This window comes from Salmo trutta, chromosome 20 (genome assembly GCF_901001165.1).
Source record: "Salmo trutta chromosome 20, fSalTru1.1, whole genome shotgun sequence".
NCBI classification, from domain to species: Eukaryota; Metazoa; Chordata; class Actinopteri; order Salmoniformes; family Salmonidae; genus Salmo; species Salmo trutta.
The window spans coordinates 26401980-26425504 of NC_042976.1; the positions used below are offsets into that span (position 1 = coordinate 26401980).

General features: G+C 41.4%; 1 protein-coding gene across 2 annotated transcripts in view; it reads left to right on the top strand.

The window, feature by feature from the left end:
- The window catches only part of anos1 (anosmin 1), a 56305-nt gene that overhangs the window by 8969 nt on the left and 23811 nt on the right, over positions 1–23525 (top strand). For both annotated transcript variants that reach the window (XM_029702743.1, XM_029702744.1), the window contains exon 2: positions 42–89. In XM_029702743.1, the coding sequence (XP_029558603.1) occupies positions 42–89 (48 nt within the window). The remainder of the gene's footprint in view (positions 1–41; positions 90–23525) is intronic.

The following is a 23525-nucleotide window of genomic DNA, read 5'->3' on the forward strand; positions in this document are numbered from 1 at the left end:
GAAAATTGTAACTCATAATCTGCTCTCTATTTTCATTACAGAATAATGGATCCTTGGTTTGGTGTCAGAATCACAAACAGTGCTCAAAGGTATGTAACAAGTATTGTCTGCATGTGCTTTCAATTAAATAACAAACTTACAAAGCAAGTTTGAGATGAACAATTTGAAACCAGGATAGCCGTTAGGTGAACACACTTCACCTTTTCATCAGTCAAGTTGTTCTAGGGTTATTGAGATTCCACCACCCATCTCTGTCACCACTAAACCCCTGTTCATTACAATTACAGTAGTCCATTTAATCCAGCTTTTCCTGAAGGTCTTGTTTGGTTTTCGTGCCCTGTCCCAAAGACAGTTGGTACAGAGATGGTGTTGACAGGTCCTCTGAAAGGATGGTGCTGACACGTCCTCTCAGCTTCTCTGGGAGCTGTTGACAAGCCCCTCACTGTGGTGCTGAGCCCACTGAGCAGACAGTAGTCTGAGGACAGGCTCAGCCCAGGGCATTCTGGGAGGACAACCAGGAGGGAGGATGATGATGACACAACAGTGGGGATCAAAGACATGGGGCAACTTTGAACCCTATTCACTAAATAGTGGACTACCTTTCAGCTTGTCCCTATGTGACGCTGGCCAAGATTAGGGTACTGCAAATAGGGTCTCATTTGGGACAGTAACTGATACCCTATCTCTGTCAAAGACTCTTCTGTTCACCTCAACCAGGACAGCAGCAACCAGCCTACACGTTGGTCCTGATGATGTCATAGTCTGAGGACTAAATTCCACCCAGGATGTAAATAGTCTAGCCGAGTGTTGTCATTCACACTTCTACGGATGCTTACAGTTTTCTATTTCACAAGAGCGTGTCTCTGTTTGTTTTTCATCTCTCCTGTGTTTTCCTTTGCATTGTAAAAACATTGTCTTAATAACTTATGGGAAGCGTGCTATTGCGGAGGCGATGACAAATTGGATCTCATCCTTGTCTGTACTGGCTACTTACTCGTATGGCTTGTTCATGCAGCACAGGTAGAGAAAACAATTACTCTCCTGAGTCATTGTTTGCGTTTCTTACACTGTTTTGAGGTTTTATTATAAATCATATATTTGGAAATGTCCAAGGACACCCAGTTTATTTGTTAGAACCTGTATACTGAACATTTGGGCCCAATCAGTGTTCAATGATTTATTAATGATGATTTGTCTAGGGTTGGGCTATATCAACTTTAGATACAAAATAATGTGTAGCCTAGGCCACTGTGTGTGCCAAAGAGCGGAGTGAGTGACACGCTGACAATCATCATAGGGTGCAGAGCATGCAACTCTGCTGTCCCCAGAACTGGATAATGATAATACCAGTTTCATATCTTATTAGGCCTAGGGTACTATGTGTTGTAGGTAGTATATTGCTAGAACAATATGCCTATAGGCTACGTATCGTTTCTTTCAGAACTTAGGTCACAGCTCTCTTGACTTCTCATTAGATTTTTTCATCTTGACATTGTTTGCTCAATTTGACTTCTTGTGGCCTGAAATATTTGTCATTCAAAATAAAGCTGTGATTGAGAATAGCATAGACTCTGACTTTCATAATTGTTCCCATTTAAAAGCTGCAACTTTAGGACATTAAACATGCTATTGGAATGTTTGGGAAATACTTTTAAACTTCCTTAAATAGCCTAGAACTCCATTAGATTCATTCGTTGTTTGATCATGAATAGTGTGGCGGGAGAAATCCAGTATGCGTTAAACTGACAGTGTCTTAATAGTCATATTGATATCAAATTGAGAGAAAATAGAACATTTGGCTTCTATAACAAGAAGACACCAGAGCGTCTACTGTAAAAATGAACTTCGGCTTTTGACCCAGATCATTCGAGAGAGAGAAAAAACGAAAACACATTTTCTGACTGGACATTTTGTGCTGCTTTGGTAAAACTCTAAGCTCTGTCTACATTGTTCTCTTGAATTCTGTAAATATAACACATTTATTGTAATAGTCTATAGCAAATAGGAATATGGGCACTTTATTCAGATTGTCATCCATGCGGTGCTGTGCGCTTCCTGACTCGGCTCATTACTGTGTGCCAGCAGTCAAGTTGAAATAGGTTAGGTATCATCTGTCACATCATGACGTCATCGCCATCAACGATGGCTGTCAGTATCGTCTATCGAGGATGATTATCGTAATATTGCCCAACACTAATTTGGGCTCCCTTTTTTAATATAAATGACAACATGGATAATGTGAAACAGTGAAATGTGGAACTACTGAGCACTCTTTACTGACTTCGCAGTATTGCATTTGTTATGAAGATTAATTACAATCAACATCTTGGATTCACACCCACATGCAAACAATCCCCTTTTATTTGAGATTTAAATATTTCTATATTCCTTTGATATTTAAATCAAATCCATGCGGATTGTGATTAATTGAAGAAGGTTTGGGGAACGTCAGTTATTCAGGTCCTCATACAGGCTAGTGTGTGTGTGTATATGTTTGTAATATATGCATGTAGTATGTGTACAGTACCAGTTAAACGTTTGGACACACCTACTTATTACCGGGTTTTTCTTTATTTTTACTATTTTCTACATTGTAGAATAATAGTGAAGACATCAAAACTATGAAATAACACATATGGAATCATGTAGAGACCAAAAAAGTGTTAACCTCTCTGGGCAAACGTCCCACCCTAGTCAACAGCCAGTGGAATCCCGTGGCGCGATATTCAAATACCTTAGAAATGCTATTACTTCAATTTCTCAAACATATGACTATTTTACACCATTTTAAAGACAAGACTCTCGTTAATCTAACCACACTGTCCGATTTCAAAAAGGCTTTACAACGAAAGAAAAACATTAGATTATGTCAGCAGAGTACCCAGCCAGAAATAATCAGACACCCATTTTTCAAGCTAGCATATAATGTCACCAAAACCACAGCTAAATGCAGCACTAACCTTTGATCTTCATCAGATGACACTCCTAGGACATTATGTTATACAATACATGCATGTTTTGTTCAATCAAGTTCATATTTATATAAAAAAACAGCTTTTTACATTAGCATGTGACTAGCATGTGACTAGCATTCCCACCGAACACTTCCGGTGAATTTACTAAATTACTCACGATAAACGTTCACAAAAACAACAATTATTTTAAGAATTATAGATACAGAACTCCTTTATGCAATCGCGGTGTCCGATTTTAAAATAGCTTTTCGGTGAAAGCACATTTTTGCAATATTCTGAGTAGATAGCCCGGCCATCACAGGCTAGCTAATTTGACACCCACCAAGTTTGGTACTCACCAAACTCAGATTTACTATAAGAAAAATTGGATTACCTTTGCTGTTCTTCGTCAGAATGCACTCCCAGGACTTCTACTTCAATAACAAATGTTGGTTTGGTTCCAAATAATCCATAGTTATATCCAAATAGCGGCGTTTTGTTCGTGTGTTCAAGACACTGTCCGAAGGGTAAAGAAGGGTGATGCGCCCGGCGCGTTTCGTGACAAAAAAAGCATGTCAAACGCTGTTTAAAATCAAATTTTATGTGATTTTTCTCTTAAAATAGCGATAATCGAGGGTGGCTGTAATCATTCAACGTTCTGGCGCCTTCTGAGAGCCTATGGGAGCCGTAAAAAATGTCACGTTACAGCAGAGATCCTTTGTTTTGGATAGAGATAACAAAGAAGGCCAAGAAATGGTTAGAGGGCGCTTCCTGTTTGGAATCTTCTCAGGTTTTGGCCTGCCAAATGAGTTCTGTTATACTCATAGACACCATTCAAACAGTTTTAGAAACTCTAGGGTGTTTTCTATCCAAATCAAACAATTATATTCATATTCTAGTTACTGGGCAGGAGTAGTAACCAGATTAAATCGGGTATGTTTTTTTATCCGGCCGTGCAAATACTGCCCCCTATCCCCAACAGGTTAAACAAATCAAAATATATATTTTTTTAGTAGCCACCCTTTGACTTGATGACAGCTATGAACACTCTTGTTCTCTCAATCAGCTTCATGAGGAATGCTTTTCCAACAGTCTTGATGGAGTTCCCACATGCTGAGCACTTGTTGGAAGCTTTTCCTTCACTCTGCGGTCCAACTCATCCTAAACCATCTCATTTGGGTTGAGATGGGATGATTGTGGAGGTCAGGTCATCTGATGCAGCACTCCATCACTCTCCTTGGTCAAATAGCCCTTACACAGCCTGGAGGTGTGTTGGGTCATTGTCCTGTTGAAAAACAAATGATAGTCCCACTAAGCACAAACCAGATGGGATGGCGTATCGTTGCAGAATGCTGTGGTAGCCATGCTGGTTAAGTGTGCCTTGAATTCTAAATAAATCACTGAGTGTCACCAGCAAAGCACCATCACACCACCACCTCCATGCTTCACAGTGGGAACCACACATGTGAAGACCATCCATTCACCTACTCTGCGTCTCGCAAAGACTTGGCGGTTAGAACCAAAAATCGCAAATTTGGACTCAGACCAAAGGACAGATTTCCACCGGTCTAATGTCCATTGCTCGTGTTTCTTGGCCCAAGCAAATTTCTTCTTATTATTGGTGTCCTTTAGTAGTGGTTTCTTTGCAGCAATTCGACCATGAAGGCCTGATTCACGCAGTCTCTTTTGAACAGTTGATGTTGAAATGTGTCTGTCACTGGAACAATGTGAAGCATTTATTTGGGCTGCAATTTCTGAGGCTGGTAACTCTAATGAACTTATCCTCTGCAGCAGAGGTAAATCTGGGTCTTCCTTTCCTGTGGCGGTCCTCATGAGAGCCAGTTTCATCATAGCGCTTGATGGTTTTTGTGACTGCACTTGAAGAAACTTTCTAAGTTCTTGACATTTTCCTTATTGACTGACCTTCATGTCTTAAAGTAATGATGGACTGTCATTTCTCTTTGCTTGTTTGAGCTGTTCTTGCCTAGATATGGACTTGGTCTTTTACCAAATATGGCTATCTTCTGTATACCACCCCTACCTTGTCACAACACAACTGATTGGCTCAAACACATTAAGAAGGAAAGAAATTCCACAAATTAACTTACAAGGCACACATTGAAATTCATTCCAGTTGACTTCCTCATGACGCTGGTTGAGAGAATGCCAAGAGCGTGCAAAGCTGTCAAGGCAAAGGGTGACTACATTGAAGAATCTCAAATATACAATATATTTTAGCACTTTTTTGGTTACTACATGATTCCATATGTGTTATTTCATAGTTTTGATGTCTTCACTATTATTCTACAATGCAGAAAATGGTACAAATAAAGAAAACCCCTTGAATGTGTAGGTATGTCCAAACTTTTGACTCGTACGTGTGGATACCTATCTATCTATGTGATCATATGCATAGTATCAGTACATTGTACTGTACAGTATGACATTTATACGTGCTTATAAGTAGGATCTGCTAAATGACTAAAATGTAAATTCAAAGTTAATATTTCTGTGCTCCAGAAGATTACGTTTTGAGGTAATTTGTAATGACCTCGTCGTGGTGTTTTAAAGGATGTCTTTTTTAAAGTAGAGCCTCCATTGTTTTCACTATAATGCAGCTCAACTTGTTTCTTTCCTTTCCATAGTGATGGCCAACATCGGTTCTTGGCACCAGCCATTCCCTTGTCATTCATCATGAGTTTTATGTTTGAAAAGGCTTTTGCTGGCTGCAAGTCCATGCACAGCATACTGTTTTCATAATCAACCGGCTACATGGCTGAATCTCTGAAAATGCCAGAGATTCTTTAATGGACGTCTTGTTCTCTTGACAAGCATGTGACTTTGCACTCATTTACCCTCTCTTTGTGTGTGTGTGCGCGTGATGTGTTACATATCAGTTTGCGCTTGTTTAGCCTGTACTTTCAGACATGATTTATTAGAGTGTGAACATGATGTAGCATCTTACAAAGTAATATTCAAAGTTCACCATCATAATACTGAACTCCAATTTGTTGATGAGAGACCTGTATCCCACTGGTTTATTTTAGAACTGAGCAAATAAGAGTTCAGATATTCAAACAATGACTAGAACCCTAAAGTTCTGTCTTGTTTGATGAGCATACATGCACACACACACTTCATATCGACATAATTGAGTGGAGTGTTTACAGTCTCTCTCTCTGAGCCTCTCAAAGCACAGGGGCCATTGTGTCAGCTCAAACAATCACTACAAATGGCCCATGTTGTACAGTGCCTCTGTTTGGATGGCTCTACGGACTCTGATTAGCTTCTCCTCACTTCATGAACAGCTCAGAGTCAAACAGACGGACAAAAGCAGTGACTAAAAAGTCCTCCTCCCCCACCCTGGACCGGTGTTCTGTCCATCCAAGTCCATAGTGGGGGTTCCTTTGTGGACAATGTGTGGTAAAGACTGGTTAATTATTTAGACAAAGATGCTATGACTCTCCGTCTGTCAGCGGTTTAGGAAATCAAAGCCTCCCAGTTTACATCTTAGACGGGGGAACGTCCGGAGTCACTCCCATTGCCTCCCAACTCCCAGCAGCCCCCTTTGTCATGGTGATTAACCCGCCTGCCCGCTTGCCAGGGCATGGAGTCATTAGCATGCCGTAACACCAGGCCAGCCCCTATTCAGCTAGGGGACACCAGGAGGATGGAGCGGAGCGCAGGCAGCATTTGTATGAGCTATTGTCATTTGGTCTACTCTGCTTTGATAGCTTCCCACTTGAGAGATTTGGATAAGGTACTCATCGAAAGTTTTCAAACTACAGGGCGTTCTCTCTTTTCCTGCTCCTTGTGCTAAGAATGTGTGTGTGTCAGCCAAACAGCTTTCCACATGCAGAGTATGACTGACATTAACGGGGCTGATTTCCCAAAGGCTGTGATCCATGCTCCAAATCAAATGCTAGGATTGACTTGAGACCGCTAAATGCCAGTTTGCAAATAAGCAATGCACTTCATTACCCAAACGTATGCTACGCTCGGTTACACTTGTCTGGAGAGATGTTGGAATATAACATGTTTTTTAACCCATTTCTCCAATATCCAGTTTTTTTTATTTGGTGTATGACCAAAGTGTATTTTTCATTTAAGAAGAAAATCATGCTTTGAAATGATGTAATGCCATGTACACTTGTTGACCAGGGAGATGGATTTCTCTGTGAACTAGAATGCTCAGCCCATCACTGAGATGAACAAAAGTAATCCATTAATCTTTTAGTCTAACATCCCTTAGCAGTGAACTGATGACTTCTCTGTTTTCCTGGCCCGCCACATCAACAACCCACCAAGGTTTTCAGAGCTTGCCAAGAGAGAAGCTTCGTAAAGCAACATTGTATAAAGGACAGCTTTTTAATGTCAATGAGTCGTGCATGTCCTTCATGGAACTGAAATGCTCCAGGTGTCTCTTTTGACTCGGATTACCCATCATACCCAATGAGCTAGACATCCCTGCATTAAGAACAAACATCTGTTTATTCTATTGGATAACACATGTCTCAACCGAACCTTTACATTTTGTGAAGAATGCTTCAGTGCAGTTTGCCTGAATAGCAAGAACTAGAGAGCTATGTATGTCTCTCATTCAAAAGTGTCTTTCAAAGCCCGTCACCCCCCTTTCTTACCCACTAGTTTTCTCACGGCAATTTTTTTTTTATCCGACTTCCCCAACAGTAGTGTTTTTCTAGGTCAATCAGTCTATTGGTAGTGTTGGCTCGGTCCTCAATCTGCATTAATCGTCATTAAAAAAGAAAATAATGGCATGCGTTCTGGGAAAATATAGCATTCCTCATTGGCTACAAACTTGAAGTGTGTCATGGCAATTTACTAAGGTCATTTGGCGGCAGGCAGTATATTTTGGAGGCGCAGTGAAAAGATCTGTTTTAAGTAGATGCTGTGTGGATGGTTTATGGTCGTGGCATGGCTGGGACTTTGTCTGCTTGGACGTACTTCAAAGCACCTTTTGGTGACAATTACTGTCAAGTGTGTGTGCTGCAGTGGCGGTCAGTGTCGTTTTAAGATGAGAGAGGACGATTCTTTTTTTTATGAGCATGGACATATTTCTATTACAGTATATTGTCATTCCTATTTCATTCACACAGCTCAATGTAACATCGATAGGTTTAGGCTACTACATGATACTAAAATGTTCCCTATAGCCATCATGAGGTTGCTACAACCTAGCCTATGGAAAGTTTATAACGTAGGTGCACAGGTCGAGAGACAAACGTGAGTTATCAAGGTGACAGACAGTGTCACATTCTATACAGCCTTGCACACTCTTGCCCGCATCTAGCTGATCTAGGGTGTAATCATTAGTCCAAAAGTTGCAAACGAGAGTTTCTATTGGAACAATGTGGATATGTTTATCCCCATTTTTCATTCCGTTTGCTTCTGTTTAAGAAATGGTTTTTCAGCAGAATTGGTGGATTGAATACACCCCTGATCACCCCCTATCATAACTGCTACACACAGCCTACATCGTTGTCACCATATTAGCTAACGTCGTAGTTGACATAGCTACTGGAACTAACACGTTTGTAACCCCGCTACAATCATGCACTACAGTCAGCAAGCAGTTTAGTAGTTACACAGGCGGGCCTCGGTGGAAATCAATTAATAAATCCACAAGCTTACCTTGACATGGACGAGTTCCAGTGTTGGATAGCCATAGCTAACATAGCATCCCTCTCGGTTTGAGCCGGGTGTTTGAGTAGGCTAAACTAGCTAGCTGCATTCACTAACTAATTAAGTGAATGTTAGAGTGAAAATATAACTAGGTCGCTCTTCTCCATTTAAAAAAAATAAAAAATTAATTTGATCAAAACTGTAAGTCGCTCTGGATAAGAGCGTCTGCTAAATGACTTAAATGTAAAACTGTTCAACTATTGTCTTTCTCTCTCTTTGAATCAACTACTCACCACATTTTATGCACTACACTGCTAGCTCGCTATAGCTTATGCTTTCAGTACTTGATTCATTCTCTGATCCTTTCAGTTGAGTTGATAAACTGTCAGTTCATGCTGTAAAAGCTCTGATAGGTTGGAGGACGTCCTCCGGAAGTTGACATAATTACTGTATAAGTCTATGGAAGGGGGTGAGAACCATGAGCCTCCTAGGTTTAGTATTGAAGTCAAAGTACCCAGAAGAGGATGAAAACAACTAGCTGTCCTCCGGCTACACCATGGTGTTACCCTATACAGTGCTGTTGAGGCTACTCTAGACCTTCATTGCAAAAAACTAAGTGTTTTAATCAATTATTAGTGACATAAATATATAAAGGGCAGTTTTGTCTTTGTTTCACTATTACATTTTTTTCTGAAATTCAATAAGGAGGATTGTTCTCCCCTTCCTCCTCTGAGGAGCCTCCAGGTGTGCTGTCATATCTAGAGTCTGACTGAAGACTAAAACAGACCAAATATTGAGATGAACAGTGCATTTGGAAAGAATTCAGACCCCTTGACTTTTTCCACATTTTGTTACATTACAGCCTTATTATAAAATGTTTTTTTTAACCTCATCAATCTACACACATTACCCCATAATGACAAAGCAAACTTAAAAAAACATTTTGGCTAATTTATTACAAATGAAAAGATGCCTTATTTACATAAGTATTCAGACCCTTTGCTATGAGACTCGAAAGTAAGTTATGTTGCATCCTGTTTCCATTGATCATCCTTGAGATGTTTCTACAACTTGATTGGAGTCCATCTGTGGTAAATTCAATTGAATGGACATGATTTGGAAAGGCGCATACCTCTGTCTATATAAGGTCCCTCAGTTGACAGTGCACGTCAGAGCAAAAAATCAAGCCGTGAGGCCGACGGAATTGTCCATAGAGCTCCGAGACAGGATTTTATCAGGGCACAGATTTTGGCAAGGGTACCAAAACATTTCGACAGCCTTCAAGGTCCCCAAGAAAACAGTGGCCTCCATCATTCTTAAATGGAAGGAGTTTGGTACCACCAAGACTCTCCCTAGAGCTGGCTGCCCGGCCAAACTCTGAAATCGGGGGAGAAGGGCCTTGGTCAGGGAGATGACCAAGAACCCGATGGTCACTCAGAGCTCCAGAGTTCCTCTGTGCAGATAGGAAAACCTACCAGAAGGACAACCATCTCTGCAGCACTCCACCAATCAGGCCTTTATGGTAAAGTGGCCAGACGGAAGCCACTCCTCAGTAAAAGGCCCATGACAGCCCGCTTGGAGTTTGCCAAAAGGCACCTAAAGGACTCTGACCATGAGAAAAAAGATTCTCTGGTCTGATGAAACCAAGATTGAACTCTTTGGCCTGAATGCCAAGCTTCACGTCTGGAGAAAACCTGGAACCATCCCTACAGTGATGCGTGGTTGTGGCAGCATTATGTTGTGGGGATGTTTTTCAGCGGCAGGGACTGGGAGACTAGTCAGGATCGAGGGGAAAGATGAACGGAGCAAAGTACAAAGAGATCCTTGATGAAAACCTGCCCCAGAATGCTCAGGACCTCAGACTGGGGCGAAGGTTCACCTTCCAACAGGACAACAACCCTAAGCACACAATCTTGGGACAAGTCTCTGAATGTCCTTGAGTGGCCCAGCCAGAGCCCGGACTTGAACCCGATCGAACATCTCTGGACAGACCTGAAAATAGCTGTGCAGCAATGCTCCCCATCCAACCTGGCAGAGAAGAATGAAAGAAACTCCACAAATACAGGTGTGCCAAGTTTGTAGCGTCATACCCAAGAAGACTCGAAGCTGTAATCTCTGTCAAAGTTGATTCAACAAAGTATTGAGAAAAGGGTCTGAATACTTATGTAAATGTGATATTCCACTTTTTACATTTTTATAAATGTGCAAAAATGACTAAACCTGTTTTTGCTTTGTCATTATGGGGTATTGTGTGATATTTAATTCATTTTAGAATAAGGCTGTAACAAAATGTGGAAAAAGTCTAGGTGTCTGAGTACTTTCCGAATGCACAATTATTATCCCTGGTATTCCTTCACACCGCTTATTTTTCTCATTGGACAGTGGTGGTAGTTCTTTGAGAACACTTTTTATTTAGGTTCATCTGTGTGCACATCTCTTACTGTTTTTATTCCTTCCACTCTCCCCCTGCACTTTTATATTTGAATGGTGTTTGAGTCTGAGGCCTGTGTGTGTGGCGGAGGAGGAGTGTGAAGCAAGGCTGGTCAGTCCTAGCAGGAAGGATCTGGACATGGCTGTTAAGTTTCATTGACTGAGGGGGGTTGCTACATTGCCTGCTATCTGTGGCACTCATTATTCACAATGTGGGTGGCAGGGAGAGAACCCCCCCACAGAAACACCAGACCATCGACGCTGGAGACGCATTCTCTCCTCACTGAGGTTACAGCCCCTAGACTTTCTCTACTGGTGATCGTTCCCTTCTGAACATTCCAATGATTCTGAGGAGGTGAGGACTCAATGGTGAATAGCTGAAGGAAAACGTTGCATTACCATGGGTGTCTCCTCTAAGGCATCGCTTGGAAATGTGAGTCACTAATATAAACAGGTATTTGTTTGTCATTTCAAGAAGCTATTTGGATCACTTCCTGTTCAACCATGCATCAATTGATGTTTTTAATGTGCAGAAAGCATCTTCAAATGCCCCAAATAAACTATTAAACAGAAATAAGCTTATACAGCTACAACGATTTGACACATCTACTTGTCAAATGTCAGGCTTTTTTTTCTTCATGTTCTTGCTTTTCTAGAAGGATCATTGTAATCACAACTGCTTGTCAAATCCTTTTCAAGCAATAATGACCTGTCAAGCCGAGACAATCTGCTCTAATCCAAGTTGTTTATTCCCATTCTGCGGGCGAGGAGCTCTGTGCAGTTTTCTATCAGCACCCACAAGCTCAGCCCATAGCTTAGTACTCTCCTCTCCTGATGTTGCCATCTCTACTTTGAGAGCTCTTAGATTATAATGATCTCTGAAGGAAAGGTTGGATTGTTAGTTTGTTGTAGTCATCAACAGGAGGGTGTTTTTTTCTATGGATATTTTTTTTATTGAATCAATCACGTCGTGTTCGAGATGGCCAAATCCTGAAATGAAACTGCACAGATCTTCTGTGACATTCATTTGGGCTTCACTGTTATGATGAAGTGCATAGTAATGCTCTGATAATGTGGGCGTTAGTGTGGTCAGTATGTCAGCAGAGGAGTAATTTACACAGCTAGGATTTCCAAAGGCTCCAAATGTCTCTCTAATCGAGAAATCGACCATTCTGTCCTAAGCTCTCGCTTGATCCCTACAAACACACAGCAGTGTAAATCCAGTGACCTTCGACCTGGCCCTGTGGCCCTCTGGGTAAAGCCCGCATGCTCTGAATATTGATATTCTGGCGTTTGGGTTCTCATTGGTAGAGATGATACAGATCACATTTTATTTTTGAGGAAGACTACTACCATTTGTGAATGTTAGTGGGGGCTGGTTGAGTGGGATTAGTGGATTTGAAGTGTTTCTTTAACCTCAAACAGGAGATGGCAGTGGAATGTTATCAGGTCAGTCTCACTCCCTCTGAAGACTTTTCATGTTGCAGATATTTCTGACCTAGATAATGAGAGTAGTCTGAAGTCTCCTGACTCCAAATCCTTCACATTTCATTTCTAATTCCTCGAGTCCCAGTCCAGACACAATTCCACCGCATAGCGTGTATGGGCCCAGCAAGAGCATGTTTTAACGAAGCCTAAATCCTTGTAATCGCTCTCTATCTCCCCAATTCACCACTGACTACACTGCCCATAACAGAAATTGTATTTTTCTCTCACTTTACTCTGTGGGAAATATGATCTGATAATCACAACTTGAAATCTTGCATTGCGAACAAGACCTAAACAAATGACGCTGGGAAAGTGCATTAGCTCGAACTCCCTTCGACGCTACGCTTTCATCCGTCCATCATCAGGCAGGATGATGTGGTGGTTCCCATCATCACTGGTATGGGGGAGAGACTAGAGTACAGTAAATCAGATGGGCCGTTAAGCAGAGTGGCGTGGGACAGCCACAGGGCCCACAGAGTCACAGAGGGCCCAGCTCTTTCCCAGGCCACCGCAGCACATTAAAAGGACAACTAGACATGTTTTTAACCCATCTGACCCCATCTGATTGGGACATCCTGTTGAGTCTATTTGTCATGACGTGTCAACCGAGCCCTGAGAAAGGTGATAAGTGAGGCTCACGTTACCGGCCACTGTAATATCCATCGCTTGTCTGGCTGGTGGCGTAATGTAACAACCTTTCCAAAGGACCAGACCTTAATGAGCCACATCAGCTTCGTTGCCCCATCGGTTGTTGTGTTGGTATGGGTGTTTCAGACATATACTAGTGAGTGGGATCTCAGGGGCTGGTTGAATGGCTGTTATGGGTGAAACTTCATTCATGAAGTATTAAGTGTGAACTGCTATTGCATTCCACAGCAGACAGACAAACCCCCGATCCTAGCTGGGCTGGGTGTTTATTTTAGCTCATAAATAACGCAGGCAACTTCGATTGTGGAGTACATTTATAATGCATGAACTCCTCCCTCCTTTTTTTTCTCCCTTTCTGGCAACATATTCCTCCAAGGCTCTGTTCCCTTCAACTGCATTTCAATGAATAATTAAAGTGAAACTCAAAGAATGTCTGTGATACCACTTGCTAGGTTGTTCATCGTTTCTCGCTCTCTATTGAAGAACATAATAGCAAGTCTTCAACGATTTAGATTTCAGCCCATTAGCAGCAGCACAGCGCTGTTTTTGTTGGTTTGAAAACATTGGATAAATAATGATATTCACGTTTGAAACTACTCTTTCAAGGCCGTATGCTGTTTAGAGTTGACACGTAATGTAATGAATCGCTAATTGTGTCAAAGAACATTTAAAGGTATGTTGACTTACTTGGCATGCATAGCTGCAGGTCTTCATTGTTATTACCTTGTTAATTGTGATTGGTGCATGAGCTATAAAAGTATTCCAGGTAATATTTAATTGCTTTATGCCTTGACAGCTTATGACTCCCAGCAAATGGTAGATGAGTAAATCTATTTTTAATTCAATCACTTTTTGACAGCTCACCTTTTGATTTGACTGAAACCTTCCATACATATTTGCTTATTGTAGAAATGACCAGGAAGTGACTTTTTAAACCTGAATGCCAAAACCTTCAAGAGATGAAGGTGGTCAAAGTTGATCCATTTTGCATACCCCACCATAGCATTAGACAGCCATGTCTTCATCACTGGAAAATATAAATGTTTGGGATTGATATCATTTAAAAGCTTACAGACAGGGTTGTCAAACTATTTTATCATTTCTGGTGGGAACAATTATTTTACCCTTTTGAATGTAAATCTCCTATCTGACCTAGATATGAACATATGTTGTAGCTTAGATCCTATTTTGTATCATCTCAGGTTTTTGTGTTGTGTACACTATTGGTTGAGACACAACATGCTCTTGAATACAAGGTGGGTGTCATGTTTTGGCTGATAAATGTACTAAAATGTGAATACAATTTTTAAATGTCAACTTTCAAATGGAACAACAAAGATGGTTGGAAGTCCACACATCAGAGAATGTTTACTTGAATGGAAATATCTGTTACATATTTGTGGTAGTAACTAGAAGTTTAAATTTACATTTCAACGGTGTACCAGCTAAATTGCAGTGGTCTGAAGGGATTGGTCCGTTCCAAGAATTATATTAATATGATTGAAATGACACCCACACTCTTCAAAAGCATGGTGTCTCAATCGTTGGAGGGCGCAACACAACCTCAGATGATGTGAAGTAGAATTTAAGATACGCCATGTGCTAATATGAAATCCGAGTTTGTGTTTTTAAATAATTGACATTATTATTTTTTTCAAGAAATAATAAAATAGTTGGACAACCCTGTCTAAGTTTTTAAATGAAATCAATCCCAACCATTTTTATATTTTCCAGTGAAGAAGACATGGCTGTCTCATGGTATGTTGGGGTATGCTAAATGGCTCAACTTTGAGCTCCTCCTATCTCCTGAATGTTTTGGCATTCAGGTCCAAAATGTCATTTTCTGACCACTTCTTCCAAGGGCAAACAATGTTTGGAATGTTTTGTTTAAAAAATAATGTTTAAGTGTAAAAGTGATTTGAATTAAAATGTAATTCCCCCGATAGAAAGTGATTGATAAATGAGTTTGTAAAAGATTTGAGATAAAGACCAAGGGCCTTATGAAAGGAGTTGACGATCTCCATAGCAAGAGAGAGATGGAAACCAGACGGTTTTTCCTCCCCTAGTCTGTTATATGACAGACATTGAGAAGAGGCATGTCTGTGTTATCCTTACTCTGTGCTGTGAACTAATGAGAGGGCGTATGGTGACATGAGTCATGTCATCCATGGTAAACATCATAACCAACACAAACCCATGGGATGGCCTTCGAAGTCTGAGTTTTTTTTTTGGCCAACCAGGACATGAATTGTGATGAACCATGTTTCAAGTTTGAGCACTTCAGTTCATCTGTCTCCTTCTCCAACCTTGAAATATCTAATCCACTTACAGACTCTAGTGTGGCAGCATTAGAGGTCGACCGATTAATCGGAATGGCCGATTAATTAGGGCCGATTTCAAGTTTTCATAACAATCGGTATTTTGGTACACCGATTTGCCAAAATATATATAATTGTTTTTTACACCTTTATTTAACTAGGCAAGTTAGTTAAGAACACATTCTTATTTTCAATGACGGCCTAGGAACGGTGGGTCATTCTGCCTTGTTCAGGGGCAGAATGACAGATTTTTACCTTGTCAGCTCGGGGATTCAATCTTGCAACCTTACGGTTAACTAGTCCAACTCTCTAACCACCTGCTTTACATTGCACTCCACGAGGAGCCTGCCTGTTACGCGAATGCAGTAAGAAGCCAAGGGAAGTTGCTAGCTAGCATTAAACTTACCTTATAAAAAACAATCCATCAATCATAATCACTAGTTAACTACACATGGTTGATGATATTACTAGTTTATCTAGCCTATCCTGCGTTGCATATAATCGATGCGGTGCGCATTCGCCAAAAAGGACTATCATTGCGCCAACGTGTACCTAACCATAAACATCAATGTCTTTCTTAAAATCAATACACAAGTATATATTTTTAAACCTGCATATTTAGCTAAAAGAAATCCAGGGTAGCAGGCAACATTAACCAGGTGAAATTGTGTCACTTCTCTTGCGTTCATTGCACGCAGAGTCAGGGTATATGCAACAGTTTGGGCCGCCTGGCTCCTGGCGAACTAATTTGCCAGAATTTTACGTAATTATGACATAACATTGAAGGTTGCGCAATGTAACAGGAATATTTAGACTTAGGGATGCCACCCGTTAGATAAAATACGGAACGGTTCCGTATTTCACTGAAAGAAAAAACGTTTTGTTTTCGAGATGATAGTTTCCGTATTTGACCATATTTGACCAGAGAGAGAGATTGTTTATTAATCACTCCACACGATTTATTCTCCACATTTTTACAATCCTATGAAAGTGAATGAGATATTGGAAAGCCTTTAGCACATACAATTTTCTACTTATTCACTTCACAACCCAACACTCGCTGAAATATGTTTAAACTGTTCTGATTTGTTGACCTTGGCTTGTTTTGATACGGCCAGTGTGCATCAGGCAACTCTTCACCAGATGTACAACTTTTAATTCTTTAATTTCAAATATGTCACAGAATTCATTTTTTTAATGTTTTCTTGGACATGGTGGAAAACAAACACTTGACTTGAATATGGATGTGGGCCCTAATCTATGGATTAGGGGATTGGCCTGGGAGGGCATAGGGCCCACCCACTGGGGAGCCAGGCCCAGTGAAGCTAAATTTGTTTTTCCCCACAAAGGGGTTTTATTACAGAAGGGATACTCCTCAGCACTCCCCCCAGCCCCCCTCAGAAGATCCTGCAGGTGAAGAAGCCGGGTGTGGAGGTCATGGGCTGGCGTGGTTACACGTGGTCTGCGGTTGTGAGGCCGGTTAGATGTACTGCCAAATTGTCTAAAAAGATATTGGAGGCAACTTATAGTAGAGAAATGAACATTCAATTCTCTGGAACAGCTCAGTTGGACTATCCTGCAGTCAGCATGCCAATTGCATGCTCCCTCAAAATGTAAGACATCTGTGGCATTGTGGATGGTGGATAGATTATCTTGGCAAAGGAGAAATGCTCACTAACAGGGATGTAAACAAATTTGTGCACAAACCTTTAGAGAAAATAGCTTTTTGTGTGTATGGAACATTTCTGGGATCTTTTATTTCAGCTCATGAAACATGGGACCGATACTTTACATGTTGCTTTTATATTTTTTTGGTTCAGTGTAAATCAAGCTGACTTTGAATTATCTAATGCAGTTTGAAGTGGGCCTTCTGCCATGAATAAGAATGAGGAGGGATGTAGGGAACCATTAAGAGTAATGGTGCTCATAGTAAGGGAATGATGGAGGGAGAGAGAGAGAGACCGAGGGGGAGAAAGATTAAAAAGAGAGCACTTTAACCACAACACCAGAGTAGGTCCTGGTTGCCAGTGGTAGCTTCTGTGTGGGTCGATTAATATGAGCGGGGCGTCTAGCAAGCGCCGCTGGAGTAATTGAGTCTGGTGGTGTGCGTGAAAAGCGCCAGGGCAGCAGAATAGATAGGAGGTGATATTTACAGCGTGTGATCAACAGAGAGCCCCTCCCTATTACTCTCTCCCAGAGGAGTCTGGTCACTCCTGCTGCAGCTCTGCACACTCCCAGGGACTCCAGACATGCCTTGTAAATATCCCCACCGCCTCGCCAAGCTGACACTAAACTTCAGGACCATGATCGACAGTTTCTACTGGCCCCAGCCATCTTTTACTTTATGGGATAGATGGGGGGGAACTTATACAATGGATTGGGAGGCCTGTTATGTATGCATAGTGGCAAGGCGACTTCATAGTCAACTTCATATTTGAAGGGATGTATGGAAAGCTCTCACATTTGGTTATTCATGTGTAGAAATATTATGTTGTATCCGTACCCATTGGATGCAGTGATCACAATATAGTGGCTATATCTAGGAGAACCAAGGTTCCAAAAGCTGGGCCTAAAATAGTGTATAAGAGATCATCAAAAGCTTTTTCTGCGACTCTTATGTGAATGGTGTAAAACATATCTGTTGGTCTGATGTGATTAATAAGGAGCATCCAGATGCTGCACTTGATGAATTTATGAAATTGCTGCTTTCAATTATTGATAGATATGCATATGTTAAGAAACTGACTTAGGGCTCCATGGATTGATGAGGAATTGAAAAACTGTATGGTTGAAAGAGATGGGGCAAAAGGAGTGGCTAATAAGTCTGAATGCACATCTGACTTACTGCAAATTGAGAAATGATGAGACTAAACTCAGCAATAAGAAGAAACTGTATTATGAAGCCAAGAACAATGAGCAAAAAACTTCAGCATACTTTAAATGAAATTATGGGCAGAAAGACATTCAACTTCATCTTTTGATGAATCCGATAGCTTACTCATCACAAAACCATTTGATGTTGCCAATTATTTTAATGATTACTTCATTGGCAAAGTGAGCAAACTGAAGCGGGAAATGCCAACAATGAACAGTGAGCCATCATATTCATGCATAAAAAAAATAATAATGAAAGAAAAGCATTGTAAGTTAGAATTTTGCGAAGTTAGTGTGGGACAGGTGGAAAGATTATTGTTATCAATCACAAATGACAAACCTCCTGGCATTGACAACTTAGGAGTGGCCATCCACAATAGACTTCCATCTATCTGTCATATCTTTTAATCTGAGTCTAGAGGAAGGTTTTTGTCCTCAGGCCTGGAGGGAAGCCAAAGTCTTTCCGCTACCCAAGAGTGGTAAAGCGGACTTCACTGGTTCTAACCGCAGACCAATCAGCTTGCTGCCAGCTCTTAGCAAACTGTTGGGAAAAAATGGTGTTTGACCAAATACAATGCTATTTCTCTGTAAACAAGTTGACAACAGACTTTCAGCATGCTTATAGAGAAGGACACTCAACATGTACTACACAAACGACTGATGATTGGTTGAAAGTGATAAGAAGATTGTGGGAGTTTTCAGTGCAGCCTTTGATATTATTGACCATAACCTGTTGTTGAGAACTTGTGTTATGGCTTTTCAACTTCTGCAATATTGTGGATTCAGAGCTATCTAATATAACTCAAAGGGTTTTCTTTAATGGAAGAATCTCTGTCAAACATGTAGGGTGTGGTGTACCGCAGAGAAGTTCTCTAGGCCCTCTACTTTTTTCTATTTTTACCAATGGCATGCCACTGGCATTAAACGAAGCCTGTGTGTCCATGTATGCTGATGATCCAACCATATACACGTCAGCAACCATAGCTAATGAAGTCATTTGAAATCATTAACAAGGAGTTGCAGTCAGTTTTGGAATAGGTGGCCAGTAATATAGTGGTCCTGAACATCTCTAAAACTAAGAGCATTGTATTTGGTACAAATCATTCCCCAAGCTCTAGACCTCAGCTGAATCTCTGGTAATGAATGGTGTGGCTGTTGAACAAGTTGAGGAGACTAAATTACTTGGCGTTACCTTAGATTGTAAACTGTCATGGTCAAAACATGTAGATTCAATGGTTTAAAGATGGTGAGAGGTCTGTCCATAATAGAGCTTTTTGACACCACACTCCACAAAGCAAGTTTTGCAAGCTCTAGTTTTGTCTTGTCTTGATTATTGTCCAGCCATGTGGTCAAGTGCTGCTAAGAAAGCCCTAGTTAAGCTGCAGCTGGCCTAGAACAGAGTGACACATCTTGCTCTTCATTGTAATCAGAAGGCTAATTTATATACTAGGCATGCCTATCTCTCTTGCCTAAGAGTTGATGAGAGACTGACTGCATCACTACTTTTTATCAGAAACTATGTGTTGAAAATTCCAAATTGTTTGCATAGTCAACTTACGCACAGCTCTGACACACACACTTACCCCACCAGACATGCCACCAGGAGTATTTTCATAGTTCCCAAATCCAGATCAAATTCAAGAAAGTGTACAGTATTATATAGAGCCATTATTGCATGGAACTCCCATCTCATCTTGCTCAAATGAACAGCAAACCTGGTAAAAAAACCCCAGATAAAGCAACACCTCACGGCACAGCGCCACTCCCGTATCTGACCTAGATATTTTGTGTGATATGTAGGCTATGTGTGCTGCTTTTAAGTGTGTGTGTGTGTGTGTGTGTGTGTGTGTTTGTGTGTGTGTATATACAGTGTATTCAGAAAGTAGTCAGACCCTTGACTTTTTCCACATTTTGGTGTGTTACAGCCTTATTCTGAAATGGATAAAATACTTTTTCCCCTCATCAATCTATACACAATAGCCCATAATGACAAAGCAAAAACAGATTTTTACACATTTTTGCAAAACAAAAAAAGAAATACCTTATTTACAACTTTTCAGACCCTTTGCTATGAGACTTGAAGTTGAGCTCAGGCGAATCCTGTTTCCATTGATCATCCTTGAGATGTTTCTACAACTTGATTGGAGTCCACCTGTGGTAAATTCTATTGAAATGGAAATTTTTTTGGAAGGCACAAACCCGTCTATATAAGGTCCCACAGTTGACAGTGCATGTCAGAGCAAAAACCAAGCCATGAGGTTGAAGGAATTCTCCGTAGAGCTCCGAGACAGGATTGTGTTGAGGCACAGATCTTGGGAAGCGTACCAAAACATTTCTGCAGCATTGAAAGTCCCCAAGAACACAGTGGCCTTCATTCTTAAATGGAAGAAGTTTGGAACCACCAAGACTCTTCCTAGAGCATGGGAGAAGGGCCTTGATCAGGGAGGTGACCAAGAACCCGATGGTCACTCTGACAGAGCTCCAGAGTTACTCTGTGGAGATGGGAGAACCTTCCAGAAGGACAACCATCTCTGCAGCACTCCACCAATCAGGCCTTTATAAAAGGAGGCCCAAACTGAAGCCACTCCTCAGTAAAAGGCATATGACAGCCCGCTTGAAGTTTGCCAAAAGGCAACTAAAGGACTCTGACCATGAGAAACAAGATGCTCTGGTCTGATGAAACCAAGATTGAACTATTTGGCCTGAATGCCAAGCGTCACTTCTGGAGGAACCCTGGCACCATCCCTACTGTGAAGCATGGTGGTAGCAGCATCATGCTGTGGGGATGTTTTTCAGCTGCAGAGACTGGGAGACTAGTCAGGATTGAGGGAAAGATGAACAGAGCAGAGTGCAGAGAGATCCTTGATGAAAACCTGCTCCAGAGTGCTCAGGACCTCAGACTGGGGCGAAGACCTTCCAACAGGACAACAACCCTAAGCACACAGCCAAGACAACACAGGAGGGGCTTTGGGACAAGTATCTGAATGTCCTTGAGTGGCCCAGGCAGAGCCCGGACTTGAACCCGATCGAACATCTCTGGAGAGACCTGAAAATAGCTGTGCAGCGACATTCCCCATCCAACCTGACAGAGCTTGAGGGGATCTGCACAGAAGAATGGGAGAATACGTGTATGCCAAGCTTGTAGCATCATACCCAGAAAGACTCAAGTCTGTGAACACTGCCAAAGGTGTTTCAACACACTACTTTTTTAAATATTGAAATATTTTTTACAGTTGAATGCATTTTGTACAATTCTACAAACCAGTTTTTTCTTTGTCCATTATTGGGGTATTGTGTGTAGATTGATGGGGGAAAAAATGTAATCAATTTTAGAATGAGGCTGTAACATGACAATATGGAAAAAGTCAAGGTGTCTGAATACTTTCAGAATGCACTGTAGATCTGTCCTTGAGCTGTTCTTGTCTATTAATGTTCTGTGATGATTCATGTTCTGTGTGGACCCCAGGAAAAGTAGCTCCGGCTTTCACAACAACTAATGGGGATCCTAATAAAATAGCAAATTATTTGATGGATCGCAGAATGGTAACGAAATGAAGGAATCAATCATAGCTTGTCGTCGGCAAACCACTCATCTCTCCTAAACCCGCCCTATGATTGTACAAATATGCTCAGGCGGTATGGGAAAATGTCTCCTATACGTAATACATTAGTATGAATGATGTTCATGCCTTTTGTTATGTCTGCAGTGCATATTGTGAAGCCCGAGGCGATCTCGACTGGGAGCGGTTCACGCTTCATTAACTGAAGCAAAACACTTTCTGTGACATTTTATACAATACATTTTGTCAGAGTTTGTTTTTTCAGCTGTCCCCGTTGGGAAGTGAGTCTTTTTTACGATGGACCGAGAACCAGCGCACACCTACCCCAGCCGCCTGGGGAAGTGGAAGTTCTAAGATGCACGCACGGATGTGCACATAGCCGAGTTGTCCCTCTCCCCCTTCGCGGTGAGGACGGTGCTGTCGCATTGGCAGCCATTCAGTCCCTGACTCTCACATCGGCCCCACAGAAAGCCTTTCAGGGCTTCACAGTGCAACAACTGCTGTGTTTTATTACAGCGTGAAATGGGGAGTGAAAGGGCTCCAAGGCTGGCCCTACTTACCCATGCAGAATGTGTCACTTTTTTGGAAGGACGATAAGGACACAAAGGGAGAGTCGGGAGCACAAATGCTTTTGTTGGGAAACTGCTACAGCCAACTGCTTTAGTGGAGCTCTGGCTTCAACCAATAGCCAAAGTCCTTGTATACATCTGGGAGTGAGAACGGTTCAATTCAACATCATTTAGTGTACTAACGTGCATGTTTACGCATCATAGAACATTTTCATGTGGTGTTGTTATTCCAACATATGTTAGCCTGGATGCCAGTCTTAGACTTTAGCTTCAACACCATCTCAGGCTGGCACCCAGGTTAACTAGACAGATGCAGCATGTCTATCCCAATTACCCGCCTTCCCTTCCATGTTGTCTCTGCCAAGCTGAGATCTCCTACACTGAACAAAAATATAAATGCAACATGCAACAATTTCAAAGATTTTACAGCGTTAAAGTTCATATAAGGAGATCAGTCAATTGAAATGAATGAATTAGACCCTAATTTATGGATTTCACTTGACTGGGAATACAGATATGCATCTGTTGGTCACAGATACAGTGCCTTAAAAAAAATGTTGTGGTGTGGTCAGAAAACAACCAGTCAGCATCTGGTGTGACCACCATTTTCCTCATGCAGTGCGACACAGCTCATTCGCAAAGAGTTGATCAGGCTGTTGATTGTGGCCTGTGGAATATTGTCCCACTCCTCTTCAATGTCTGTGTGATGTTGCTGGATATTAGCAGGAACTCAAACACGCTGTTGTACATGTTGATCGAGAGCTCAGTGGGTGACGTCTGAGTATGCAGGTCATGGAAGAACTGGGACATTTTCAGCCTCCAGGAATTGTGTACAGATCCTTGCGACATCGGGCCGTGCATTATCATGCTTAAACATGAGGTGATGGCGGCGGATGAATGGCACAACAATGGGGCTCAGGATTGCATCACGGTATCTCTGTGCATTCAAATTGCCATCGATAAAATGCAATTGTGTTCGTTGTCCGTAGCTGCCCATACCGTAACCCCACTTTCATCATGGGGCCCTCTGTTCACAACGTT